This window comes from Micropterus dolomieu, linkage group LG01, assembly GCF_021292245.1.
Source record: "Micropterus dolomieu isolate WLL.071019.BEF.003 ecotype Adirondacks linkage group LG01, ASM2129224v1, whole genome shotgun sequence".
In the NCBI taxonomy this organism is placed as follows: domain Eukaryota; kingdom Metazoa; phylum Chordata; class Actinopteri; order Centrarchiformes; family Centrarchidae; genus Micropterus; species Micropterus dolomieu.
The window spans coordinates 54,804,686-54,819,368 of record NC_060150.1 but is presented as its reverse complement, the minus strand read 5'-3'; the positions used below and the strand labels follow the sequence as shown (position 1 = coordinate 54,819,368).

At 39.9% G+C, this 14,683-nt stretch overlaps 1 protein-coding gene and 1 long non-coding RNA gene across 2 annotated transcripts in view; both read right to left on the bottom strand.

Annotated features, from left to right (window-relative positions):
* The window catches only part of LOC123958001 (B-cell receptor CD22-like), a gene marked incomplete at its 5' end in the record, with an annotated part of 16,703 nt that extends 5,919 nt beyond the window's left edge, over positions 1-10,784 (bottom strand). Inside the window, 3 exons of the mRNA XM_046031192.1 lie at positions 6,751-7,011; positions 7,260-7,514; positions 10,709-10,784. Coding sequence (XP_045887148.1) covers positions 6,751-7,011; positions 7,260-7,514; positions 10,709-10,784 — 592 coding nt within the window. The remainder of the gene's footprint in view (positions 1-6,750; positions 7,012-7,259; positions 7,515-10,708) is intronic.
* On the bottom strand, positions 2,607-3,686 carry LOC123970300. Its single transcript, XR_006824923.1, has 3 exons — positions 3,608-3,686; positions 3,433-3,493; positions 2,607-2,827 (listed from the first exon to the last, which is right to left on the bottom strand). It is a non-coding gene; the product is annotated as an uncharacterized LOC123970300 (long non-coding RNA).
* Positions 10,785-14,683: the final 3,899 nt, after the last annotated feature.

Below are 14,683 nucleotides of genomic sequence, written 5' to 3'. Positions count from 1 at the left end.
CCCACCCGGTACCACTCATCTCCACTACAAATAAAAAAAAGAGGCTACAATTTGCAAGAGCTCACCAAAATTGGACAGTTGAAGACTGGAAAAATGTTGCCTGGTCTGATGAATCTCGATTTCTGTTGAGACATTCAGATGGTAGAGTCAGAATTTGGCGTAAACAGAATGAGAACATGGATCCATCATGCCTTGTTACCACTGTGCAGGCTGGTGGTGGTGGTGTAATGGTGTGGGGGATGTTTTCTTGGCACACTTTAGGCCCCTTAGTGCCAATTGGGCATCGTTTAAATGCCACGGCCTACCTGAGCATTGTTTCTGACCATGTCCGTCCCTTTATGGCCACCATGTACCCATCCTCTGATGGCTACTTCCAGCAGGATAATGCACTATGTCACAAAGCTCCAATCATTTCAAATTGGTTTCTTGAACATGACAATGAGTTCACTGTACTAAAATGGCCCCCACAGTCACCAGATCTCAACCCAATAGAGCATCTTTGGGATGTGGTGGAACGGGAGCTTCGTGCCCGGGATGTGCATCCCACAAATCTCCATCAACTGCAAGATGCTATCCATCAATATGGACAAAAACATTTCTAAAGAATGCTTTCAGCACCTTGTTGAATCAATGCCACGTAGAATTAAGGCAGTTCTGAAGGCGAAAGGGGGTCAAACACAGTATTAGTATGGTGTTCCTAATAATCCTTTAGGTGAGTGTAATATCTAAGTTTCACTTTTTGAATGGAATTACTGAAATAAATCAACTTTTTGATGATATTCTAATTATATGACCAGCACCTGTGTTTCTAAATGTAATATTACCACTTTTATGCTACATGTAGATGTAAGATCTGCATACTACCTTCTCTTCTGGTTACCTCTGTACAAAGTAAGCACATCTGCCGATTATCACGCACTGAGCATGAGACTCACGCAATTAGCAATTTAATGAGCCATTTCTATTGAAATACACCACGGGTCCCCTTACATGGACGTCGCCATGTTTCTACATTAACCAGAAAGGGCAAACTGCAGAGTGCGTTTTGTCACTACGTTAACAAATTAAGAAAAACAAGTAGTAGTAGTAGCAGTAGTAGTAGTCTTCTGATTTAATAGAAGTAAGAAAAGAAGTGAAATTTGGGATGCCCAAAAGTCTTATTTAGGACAAGAGTAGCTTTTTCTGAGCTTGGAAAGGGAGGAGGGGTGAACAGTGATTGATGGTGCATTCACGTGGTGTCAGAATAATTTATTGCAAAAAGAGGAATAAAGTACAGAGCCCTGCTAGATCTGGTAAAGGAAAGAAAAAATATTCTAATTAAAACGTGGGGCCGAGGTAGTATCTCGTGGCCACTTTTAATTAAAATATTTTCTTTTTCCTTTACTGGATCTAGCATATCGACACATACTAAATATATAAGAAGACACAAATAATAAAAACTTTGCCAGAGGTCGTCTATATTATCTACAGATATTAAAAGTGGACGATATGCTGACAGTTTTCACAGCTTTTCTTCAATAAAATATCAGGTTATTTAGTCTAATTACAGCCACCTGGTGAAAATAGTGTAAAATAAGATACACAAAATTACAGTAAAGAAACAAATTTAAGTTTTGCGATGAGCACACAATTAGTGTAACTCATTAATGTGTAATGGTAAGTTCCAGACCCCGCCTTTCGCCCAAATGTAAGCTGGGATTGGCTCCAGCCCACCGTGACCCTGTACGCGGGATATGCGGTTAACGATGGATGGATGGAAAGTTCCAGAATACAAAAAAAACAATACAATAACTCATTATACTAACCTAGAAAAATGACCAAGGCTAGATGTTGTAACAATAAAGTTAATACAGTATGTCAACTCAAACCTAATGTTCAACATTTTATTTAGTTAGAATAAGAGATAACGTTATCACAACACAAAGTAAAGTTAATGTCACCTGCAGTTTAACATACGGCACCTTGTGCATTGATTTAGAATAGGAATTAAATTGTTGACCAGGTCAAAGGCATCCAATCAGAACCAGTGACCACGGTATTGTTTACTAGAGTATAAATTGACTAACATCTAAAACTGTTCAAACTAAACTTAACTAAATCATTTAAGACTTTTAGAAATCGTTGATGAGTGTAATGGATTCCTGAAATGATGAATGCACTTGTCCACATAAATATTTAGTTTTGTCTGCTGGATATAGATTAATTTAGCATTGAGACAAATTGCACTGCATATACCTTTCAAAAAACATCACACATGATAGGGGGCAGAGGACGTCCTGGCCTGGGCCCCAAACAAACATTTGTGGTATTGTTGGTTGTAAGAGAAGCTAAGTTATATGTTGTCATGTTGTTTTTTCACAGTTGCCTTTAATGTCAAATGTATTTTAATATCACCGTGGAAAAGGAGACACAGAAGCACAGCTTCATGTTGTATTCATTGTGCTGTACAGTGAAGACAAATTCTCCAAAACCTCCTGACATCTTAATCTGTGAATATAAAAAAAATCCCAATATTATCTAAGAACAGGTTGAAAATGACAGGTAGATGCAACAAAATGACATGGTGGGAATGAATAAAATTCTCATGGACTCACTCTGCTGAAACACTCGCACTCTTAAAGTTGACAGCACTGTACTCCACACCATCTTCGTCCTCCTCCTCTTCATTCTTGTGTCTGTTGGGCTGAGCTGGCCTGATGTTGGAGTAGAGAGGATCTTCCTGGTTTTTAGAGAAGCTTACTCTGGCATAGTGAAGATCGTCTGACTCCTCTGCTGGTTTTCTCTGTGCTGCAGCTGAAGGGTTGTTGCACACTGAACTGATATTTAGCTGAAAGGTAATAATCACATAGATAGGAGTACTTTAGTAGAAAGTGGGCAAGTATGCTTTTATTGGTCTGCAACATCATGACCATATAATAAAACATCTGCAGGTTTAAGGGTGAGGTGGTTGTTCTGACTTTACAAATACTTCATCAGGTGCTACAAATTTCTGAGGTCACATTTACTGTATGTCACGTTCTCTATTGTGGAACCACAAACCTCATTATCAAAACCAAAAAGTGAACCAGAGGTTCAAGGTCACTTCTGTTTTTGTTGTTGTAATTCATACTTGTCACTAGTAAAGGTTAATAAAATTCAAAGATTGCATGATCCCCCTTTACTTACAAAAAGTTAATGTGTACAAAATGTGTAGATGCAGAGGTATTGTGTTGTGTTGATGAAAACAGGGAACCTGTCTCAGCACTTTATAATTCATGACTAGGTAAAGGAAAACAAGAGTGTGACACAAACATATGGCTACATCACATGGAAATGAACAGGTTGAAAGAAGAGGATGATACAGACAGAAGGTTTAGGTGAAGAAACTATCCAAGAGGGACATGATGCACAAATCAATTCAAATTTTCATGTGAGAGTGGACTTCTTCCTCACCTGTGCTGTGTTGTCTGGTCTCTCTCCAGACTCGGTGGTTTGTTTTGAGGACCTCTTTCTTCTAGAGAGAAAAATAAATGAACAAACAAAGGAGTCATCATATGAAATTACTGAACAACTTCCTGAATCTAAGGTGCATCACTGAACATAATCAGAGTAAATCTGAACTGCTCACCTAATCAATAGGAAGGCACAGAGGAATATGAGAGCCAGAAAAATAGAAGTGATTGATCCAGAAATTAGGGATTTCATTGAACCTTGACAAACAGAAAGACTGACAATTAATAATGGAATTACAGGTGGTTTTGGTTCATAATTGGAATTAAAATCTTCAGATTAAAGCATTCTGAATGATGACGTATGTGAACTGTAGTTCCATAACATTACATGAATGATCTCAACAGCACAAAATAAGGTATAACAGCCCCTGTGCCAATATATTGGTGATCCTTCTACATTGTGGGTCTGATTGTTTTGTAACCAAGGTTAAAGATTATTGATTGACTTTGTACTCGACTGGACTCTTGAGCATAGCTGTGAACCTGGTGACAAAGTACATCACCTGATGATAGAGGCTGCAGGACAGACCTTGCAAAAAATGATGGAACGGGTGTGTATGTAGGTTAATGAGCATCATTTACCTGCCACAACAATCAGATGTAAGGTGGAGTTATGACGTCCTCTTCTGTTCTGGGCTTCACAGTAATAATTCCCACTGTGTTCAGCTCTGAAGTCAGTGATGGTGAAGTTCTGTCCTGATGCTTTTGGTGAGTCTTCATTCTCCTTGTACCAGGTATAATTAGCTGCTGGGTTAGCATCACTGCTGCAGGTCAGAGTCACTGAACTGCCCTCCACTATCTCAGCAGAGGGACTCACTGACACAGAGGGAAGCTTTGGAGCATCTGGGGACAAAAGAGAGACAACTTGTCAATATTTGTTTACAGGCCTGCAGGAGCAATACTGATGTCCCAGTGGTTACTTTGTTATCCACCTGCTTTAGAATAAATAACTCAAAAAATGTCTCACATTGTGGAAAAAATATTATTTCTTCAGTTTGGACAGTAATAAGGCAATGGGTCTTGACTTTTTGGCAACAAGTGCGTTGCAATTTACATGGCTTCATTTAGACGGGAGCTGCATGTGGTATGCGTAGCACTAGTGACATTATATCTTTTGACAGTGTCAAGCTTGGTGAGTTACACGATTGACCTCCTGTGGTTTTTATTACACACACACACAACTGGTATTATTTGACACACACATTTCAAGCTTTACAGTGAAATCATTTGAACAGATGTATAGTGGTCACCATAAGGAAGCTGTCAGGTAATTTCAAATTTCAGCAGCAGTCCAAAGAATATTAATTAAAGGTTCAGAGTGTAAGATTTAGTGGCATCTAGTGGTGAGGAATTGCATCCATCTATCCAGTCTACCACTGCCCCCTAACCTTTCAAAGGGTGTAGGACAGGTACGGTGGCTGACACAGCACAAAAGGTGGCTCTTCTGAGAGAGCAGAGAGTAGCCAGTCAAGAAATTAGGTTTCTTTAGGTAGATATATTAATAAATTATATTTACTTAATTATTCAGTAAAACCATATGTTATTGTGACTTGGCCACTGACAGATAACATGGAAAATGTAAGCCAAGAGTGTGAAACACTGTCACTGTTTCTGCACCGCAGTCCATTATAAACCACACATTAGATAAAGTTCATATAAGCACTGACAAGGGAAACATGCATTCTCAAACTGCCCGCCAACAATAACATCTGGCCCGTGAACAGATTATGGTGCTTTGATAGTGGCATAAAATATAAATAAATAAATACTTTGATAGCGATGCTGAAATAGATCTCAGTCATGACAGCAACAGTTTCTCACATAATCATTTCCTCTTTAGTGATTTTACCAACAAAATAAAAGTGTGAGATGCTTGTTTACTGCAATTCTGTGTTTGGATTTAAACTGAGCTTTTACTTTGAAAAATTCTGAACAACATCAAAAGAGTCTCTAGCCTGCTTGACACAACTTTGAAAGAGCCATCAGAAAATGTGATTCCCCTCAATGTCCTCTCCCCGGAGATACTGGGTATGTGAAAAAGCGTCTGTAGGTGGATGGATGCGGATCAAGCACCAAAACAAAAACAGTGCAGCACATGCCGTGTAACATTCACTGAAAAAATTGTGCTAAGGTGGGATCAAACACTCAACCATTGGATTGCAAGCCCACACCAGCTGAGCTAACCTAACAAGATGTTGATGTGGATCAGTATTATGGCTTATATTCTCATCCACCATCTAATGCTTGAAAATATTGCTCTGATGTAGAACTTGTTTGCTGACCCCTGCATTATATTATTACCACTTCTTCTTCTTCAAACGTACGTATTCAGCATAGTGATGAGGGCGGCTGTGGCTCAGGAGGTAGAGCGGGTTGGCCGTTAATCGGAAGGTCGGCGGTTCAATCCCTGGCTCCCCCTGGTTGCGTGTCGAAGTGTCCTTGGGCAAGATACTGAACCCCGAATTGCCCCTGGCGGCTATTCCGCCAGTGTATGAGTGAGTGTGAATGTTAGTTTCCGTTTGAGCACTTAGGCTCAGTGTATGAATGTGTGTGACTGGTGAATGCAGATGTAGTGTAAAAGCGCTTTGAGTAGTCGAAAAGTACGCTATACAAGTACGGAGCATTTACATTTACATGAGTGTCTGCACTGCTTGAATTCTACCAGAAGTAGAACAAGAAGGAAGTAGTGACGAAACAGGCTCTGTTGTCCGTTTTCAGTTTTCAGCTACTGTTGAAACATGACAATGCAATGTATGTAGATAGAAATGGCTCATTCTAAGATAGTAAAACATAATGCTTCATTATGTAAGGTCTTTACACACCACAGAAAACAGTTATGGATTATTACATGGAGCTCTCCATTCTTCTGATTATTTGTAATTTTACAATATTTTAAATTGTGGCATGATTATATGCATGGAAGCTTGTGAGACATGACTGATCAAATAACATAATTTGGCACCTGACAGACAGGCCTATCGTTACACACAGACCTAAAACCGAAACTCAACTCAGAAGAGGATAAGAAGTACAGAGTCTTGCTCCAACTCCACCTGCTGTGTCTGTCTTTCTCCTGCTAATAATGTGTTCAGCCTCTCTTCCATGTTGACACCACTGTGCCAGGATTGCACGACAGACACTTTTGGGTTTAAGGTTGTGCCCAGTTTCAGTAAAAAGGCCCAAAGAAAATTTAAATCTAGTGTAGTAAAAATAATAAAATAATAAAGTGGTAAATGTTAATTTTTTAGTTTGTGCTTACAGTGGACATCTATAGAAAGATATGTAGAATTGATCTGTCCATATTGATTCTCGGACTTGCAGTAGTAGATCCCACTGTCCTCAGAGCTGATGGAGTTGAAATGATAAATGTCTTGTAGACCTTGAAGTGGTGATTGGTTCTTCTTGTACCAGGTATTTATAGCTGCTGGGTTAGCATCACTTCTACAGGTCAGAGTCACTGAACTGCCCTCCATGATTTTTCCAGATGGACTTGCTGACACAGAGGAAGTCTTTGGAGCATCTGGAGGAGTTGTGTTAATAGAGATTAATCTAGGTTAAGGGTGTATTACTACAGTATCAAATATGCCATTTACATTCCCAAAAGTCCTAAAACGGCATAAAACTCTCCTGGAGCTGCTCAATGAATTAATGCAACTGTGAATGTGAGTAAGCAGAGCTGAAGGATGTGGACATGGCCATTAAATATTTTCCTGCAAAGACTTAAAATTTAAGATGTTGGTTATTTTTACTTTAAACTGTTTCACTCACATTTCACATTAATGATGTATTTAGTTGTCTTCCTCCCCAGCTGGTTCTCAGCTGCACAGTAATACTCTCCAGAGTCAGAGGACTGGATGGAGCTGAGGACAAGCTGTGGTTCTTCACTGAGCAGAGTTTGGTTCTCCTTGTACCAGGTGTATTTAGCTGCTGGGTTAGCATCACTGCTGCAGGTCAGAGTCACTGAACTGCCCTCCACTATCTCAGCAGAGGGACTCACTGACACAGAGGGAAGCTTTGGAGCATCTGCAGAAGATATGAAAATGAATTACTTGAAGATTAGAATATGTTATAAAAGACAATTGACTACTTTCATTAAAACAGTTCTGTGTTTGTTTTCTTTTGATTAATTCTAGTAATTTGTCACAGCGGCTGCCAAGAGTACTGATCCGAAAGCTGTCCCAGGTTTTACTCCTGCTGGTGGAAACTGACAACACCACATCTTTAATTACTGTAAATTTCAACAACTCCAAACAGGATGCTGGTTGTGTTCATGTCCTGTTTGCTGACTTCTCAGTTAAGTTCAGGTTTCATGGAATTTTCTGGCCCTTATACCAGAAAATCCTCACGACTCGAATCTGAAGTTGATCTGAGTGACGGTGACAACAACCAAATAGAAGATCCTGATTATCAGCCAACACAAGCATAAGATGCAGAAGACTGTTCTTTTGAATTCATGGAGGTTGCTTCAACAAGCTCATTTTCTAAACAACCGAAGAGTAGGAAGAGAAGAAAACAAAAAAAACACCCTAAAAACAGTTTCCTTGGCAGAGCCAGAGGAAACTGATGACCCTAAATCACCCTCAGGCCCAAACAGGTACTTAAATAATGTGGAAGTTTGAAGACATCGAGGCATTCTATGTTCCTGATTCAAGATTTGAACACTCAGATGTAAGGACACCCTTCCAGTACTTCAAAACACTCTTCACTGACAAGATGATTCAACATATTGCTGAACATACCAATCTGTACTCTGCGCAGGAGTTGCAGGATCCAATCAAAAGTAGCCCCCAAGAGATTGGCCATGTTCTGGCAGTACTTATTATGGGTGTTTTCAGCTTTCAGTGAAAGTCAGTGACAGTCCAGACCGGTTTCAGAAAGATGGCTCTTCATGGTAAAACTATCAAAATGCCTTTTTTAATCCCGACAAACTTTAGAAAGCATCATATAAAATGCTATGTTGTTGCAGAAAGAAATCTGTATGACAGCCAACAGCAGAGACAGCAACTTCAGCACGTCACATTTTGAATATTACCAACACTAAATCAAGTAAATATTTCTGTTCTTCCACCAGAAATAAAGTGGATCTAATGCCAAAAACAATTATTCTGTTGCACCACCACATAGATGAGTAATCTGCTATAATCTAACACAACATTGTTACGTTGCGTCAGTAGTTGTCTAAGTCTGTCTGAAGGCTGAGATACAGATTTACTTGTTCTTCTGAAATACTCAGAGTATAGTTTTACCTAAAAAAGTGGAAAGTTACAGGCTAACAGTATCTGTTCGGTCTTATTTTATATATTTTATACTTTTAATAATTCTGAATCTCAAAAATATTACATATGGGAAATAATTTAACAATGTTATATGACATGTCTGCTGATGAGCCTTTGAAGGCATAGATGCCTCTGTCACTATAAGTCACTACAGGTTTGACCCTGGACACCTAAAAGATAAAATAATTACGGACCATTTCTAAACCAGACTTGGTCAGTAGTCACAATGGGGGTCTACTAAAAATACAGTCATTCCTCCAACCTAAACAACAACATACGATGTATTAACCACGCTCCCAATTCTAACCTTATAAGCGTTTCCTAAATTAATGACCCTACTGGTGGGGTTTGTCAATTAATCCCCAAACTCTGTTTCCTGGTCGGACCTACGTTAATGTACATCACTTGATCTACGTTGCCTGATATAAACATGTGGAGACAGCGGCAAGTGAAAGGAGTTTAACCGTATCTGTAGGGTAACCGGTCAACATGCATACAGTCACTGATTTTGTCACATACCGTGTGAAGGTTAGGGTAAGAGTAAGGGGCCCCTGGGGTTGTCAACGCCTTGAACACCAACATAGTTAGCTAGCTAGCTTCACGGTCTGGTTAGGTAAGGTAGCTAGCTAACGCTATAACGACTTAACTTCATTAAAAGCTAAATCTAACTTGTTCCACACGGGAAATGAACCGAAAATCATCAGCCATACACCCAACCCACCACCTCCACAGTAGGACTTTCTGGCTATTATTAATATGTAATCATCTTTCCCATGTGCTATTATTGTCCTGCACCTAGAGGTTGCTGCCACAGTAAATGTAGATATGGGTTGTAATTTGGTGCTACAGATATGACCTACATGGTTGTTTTTGTGGTGAGGACAGTCTATGTTATACAGCTCCACCAAACCATTACTGACCATTTTTTAAACCAGAGTTGGTGAGGAGTCATAATGAGGGTGTCTGTATTAAAAATACAAGTAGTTATACGGCTCCACCAGATAGTGTCATGTGAGTGGAAGATTGTGGAGTAAACTCACACACTGAAGGAGAGGGGAAACCCTCCAGTCCTTTCACAGCACAGGAATAACTGTCTGCAGGATAACTCCTGACTGAATAAGAAGATGTTTCTGTCTGAATTTTCTGTCCATTCTTGAGCCAGATGTAGGAAGAACGATCAGGTAGATGACAGCTGCTGTGACACAGCAGCTCTGCATCAGTATAATTCTTGTAGACTGTTGATCTGATCACCTGCACCTGGAGATCTGGATCTGTGAAGAAGAAACATGAATATTTGTTCTTTATGTGGTACTCACACACAGACATACACAGAGATATAAACAACAATAGAACATTATGACAATCATGTAATCAATTAATCTCACACTATTCAGCACATTCACATGTCATCAGATAGTTTAAATGTGCTGTTACAGTTTGTGTTCATCAGTACCTGTGACAGTCAGAGTTGTACCAGGTAAACTACTCCTCCATTCAAAGCTTCCTGCTGTGAATTTGAAGTGATACTCAGCTGAGTCGCTCTCTCTCAGGTCAGTGATTCTCAGAGTGGAGCGTCCTCTCTCTGTTTCAAGGACCTGAACACGACCTGCATACTGGGAGTCTTCACTAAGGTCCTCAGGCTGTGAGGGATTCTGCCACTGAAGACTACGTTCAGGTCTGAACCAGAATTTAGATCTGATATATGTGTCATAACTGTTGTAAGTACAAGAAATGTCCACTGATGAGCCTTTGAAGGCACAGATGCTTCTGTCAGTGTAAGTCACTCTGTTGCAGGTTTGACCATAGACACCTGAAAAAAAAACATTTTTAAACCAGAGTTGGTGAGAAGTCATAATGACGGTCTCCTTATTAAAAATACATGTAGTTATACAGCTCCACCAGATAGTGTTATATTAGTAAAAGATTGTGCAGTAAACTCACACACTGAAGGAGAGGGGAAACCCTCCAGTCCTTTCACAGCACAGGAATAACTGTCTGCAGAATCAAAGTAGTCTGAATAAACAGAAGATGTTTCTTTCTGAATTTTCTGTCCATTCTTGAACCAGATGTAGGAAGGATTATTAGGTAGACGACAGCTGCTGTGACACAGCAGCTCTGCCTGATTATATGTGTAGTCTGTTGATCTGATCACCTGAACCTGGAGATCTGGATCTGTGAAGAAGAAACATGAATAGTTGTTATTTATGTGGTACTGAATCACGCAGACATACACTGAGAAATAAACAATAGAACATTATGACAACACATACATTGATTTCCCATCAGGATCACTATTCAGCACATTCACGTGTCATCAGATAGTTTAAATGTGCTGTTACAGTTTGTGTTCATCAGTACCTGTGACAGTCAGAGTTGTACCAGGTAAACTACTCCTCCATTCAAAGCTTCCTGCTGTGAATTTGAAGTGATACTCAGCTGAGTCGCTCTCTCTCAGGTCAGTGATTCTCAGAGTGGAGCGTCCTCTCTCTGTTTCAAGGACCTGAACACGACCTGCATACTGGGAGTCTTCACTAAGGTCCTCAGGCTGTGAGGGATTCTGCCACTGAAGACTACGTTCAGGATTGAACCAGAATTTAGATCTGATATATGTGTAATAACTGTTGTAAGTACAAGAAATGTCCACTGATGAGCCTTTGACAGCACAGATGCTTCTGACAGTGTAAGTCACTCTGTTGCAGGTTTGACCACGGACACCTGAAAGAAAAAAACATTACTGACCATTTTTTAAACCAGAGTTGGTGAGAAGTCACAATGAAGGTGTCCGTATTAAAAATACATGTAGTTATACAGCTCCACCAGATAGTGTCATGTGAGTGGAAGATTGTGCAGTAAACTCACACACTGAAGGAGAGGGGAAACCCTCCCGTCCTTTCACAGCACAGGAATAACTGTCTGCAGGATAAATGTCATCTGAATAAAAAGAAGATGTTTCTGTCTGAATTTTCTGTCCATTCTTGATCCAGACGTAGGAAAGATGATCAGGTAGATGACAGCTGCTGTGACACTTCAGCTCTGACTTAGTGGAATAGAATGATCTGCTCACCTGCACTTGGAGACCTGGATCTGTGAAGGAACAGGGATGTTATTTTAGACAAAACTGTCAACATCCACATTCAAAAATATACACACAACACATTTAAATTATCGGTACATAGATGCTGAAAATATAACATATGAATGAAAATGTTACCTGTGACATACAAAGTGACTCCAGGTGAACCAGTATATCTTCGATCTGGTTGGTTTGTTATGAACCTGAACTTGTACTGAGCTGAGTCGCTCTCTCTCAGGTCTGTGATTCTCAGAGTGCACATGTTGTTAGAACAACTGTTCTGCAAACGACCTGCGTATCTTGAGTCTGTTCTCAGATCCACAGGTACATATCTATTCATCTGAGTAAACCAGAATGTTTCCTGAACTATAGTATCAGGGCCATTTATTCTGGATGGGTATGTGTAGGTGCAGTTTATTTCCACTGTTGATCCTTTTAAGGCACAGATCTGAGTAGAGGTGTAAGTCACTCCCCAGCCATACTGACCCTGAATCACTGTAACACAGAGCACATCAGAAATTATAATCATTCATACCTATAACATCAGGAGACAGATTTTTATTTGTAGCGCAGGTGTTTCAGTGTGTAAAAGTACATTTCCCAAAACTACTACTAGCTCTCATGCCATTCCACTTTAAGTCATTGTGAGACAAAGATAATCACCAAGAACCAACTTGTTTCTGGATTGGGAAGAGTGCAAAAAGAAACCTCCGAATATTATCTTAACTAGAAATGAGCTTCAGATTTATTTTAAATCACAAGTTTTTCTTTTCTTTCTGCTTCTTTGTAGGGGATATTCTGGCTATTTGTAAAATGGTTAAATGCTGGACATCAAGTTCCAAGTACTACTGTTTAATGTTAAAGTAAACAGAGCTATGGAGACATCTACAAATAATTCCGTTTTACATGAGAATATTTAACACAAAGGAACAATTGAAGATGATCTCTGCAGTAAAATATCTAAGTGCATCGAGACAGGACATCCTACAGAGGGTGCAGTGAAAGAACAGCAATGTAATGAAACTGTGTACTTTAACACAGTTCTTAATGAACAGGATAAAAAATAAAATAAAGATTAATTGCGTATAGCAATATAAAGATGTACAGTACCTTGTACAGAGAGAAGGAAGACAACAAATCCACTTGCTGCTGTTAAACTCATAGCTGCTCCTCACGTCTGTTAAATCACATCAGCGGGTAGATCAGTACATGAGAAATCCTGTATGTCAGTTAGTCAGCACAACAAATATTTCTAATCAAAAAGGGAGGGTGTGGTTTTTGAAGAGAGTTTGTCTCTCTGTGCTTGGTACAGATGTGATAAACAAACATGCAGATGTTTAAAGCTGCCCTGGCTTCCTTCCTCTTAACATCATTAATATTTATGAACAGACAAATGCCTGTAAATCCCCAAGTTGAAATGAATAATTGTTACCATTGTTTTGTAAATGGTGTATTTGGTTATGGTTATGGTCATTTTGTGGCCTGGTAGTGCTTCTAACACTCTTCTTGAAAAGCAAATTTAAAGACAGAAAAATCATGAAACTCTTTCAACCTTGTACTACAACCCAGGTGCTGTTTTTTTTTTTTACATCCCCAGTCTATACAGTATGATCAGCCGATTGTGTAAACTAAAAGTGAAAGTCTCTAATTTGTTTAACCCTTTCTATTCCATAGTGTTGAGAGCCAAGCTGTACTCAACAGAGCGAACAGTGAGTGAACAGAGCGTACATAATCCCCAAGATAAAGCAGAGGAAACGTTTTGATCAGATGTTGAGGTGTGGTTGGCACCTAGCACTTCACAGCTTCCCGTCTGAGAGTCTTGAGGAGTTGTAGGTGTAATCTAAAGGAACAACTGAGGTAGGAGGTGCACTTAATACTAATTACGGACAATCCTATACGCTCACTATGCACGATGTGTAGAGCCCCGCATATTAAGCGGGGGCCCTGCCTGACTCTCTTGTAAAAGGTGAAACCGAGTGTCAATGTTTACAATTTGATGAAAGGATAATAGAATAGAAAACTTTATTGTCATTGTCACATGTACAATGAAAATGTCAAAAGTGCTGACCAGCCAGTGCATCATTCCTAGATATAACTTTAAAAACAAAAGGTAGTAAATAGATAGTATCTAAAAAAAACACAAACAAACAGCCTGAACAGACATTCATATAAACATACACATTCACACTTATTGCACCAATCCTTCAGTCAGAATAGTTCACTTTAGCAGCGTTGATTACAGTTATTGTAGATGGGTAAAAGCTGTTTTTGAGTCTACTTGTTTTTGCCCTTACGGATCTGTACCATTTACCTGATGGTAACAGTTCGAACAGGGGGTGACCTGGATGAGAAGTGTCTTTTAGAATGTTCTGGATTTTTTTGAGACAGCGGGAACTGTGTAGTTCTTCCAGTGTGAGGAGAGGGCAGCCAACGATCTTCTATGCGGTGTTGATGACAGTCTGGAGCGCTTTCCTGTGAGCCGCTGTGCAGCTGGTGTACCACACGCAGATGCAGTATGTTAACATGCTCTCTATGGAGGCTTGGTAGAAGGAAACCAGCAGCCTCTGTGTGATGTTGGTCCTCCTGAGTACTCTCAGGAAATAAAGACTCCGCTGGGCCTTTTTAGCAGCTCAGAGCCACCCGCCCCACACAGTCCCCGTTGATGATTAGTGGTTGAATGATTGTTTTCTTTTTCCTGTAGTCTATAATGAGCTCCTTGGTCTTTACGGTGTTCAGGAGCAGGTTGTTATCGCTGCACCACACTGTCAGCCTCTCCACCTTGTGAGCCCCACCACTGTGGTGTCATCAGCAAATTTCACCATGGTGTTGCTGTGGTACAGTCA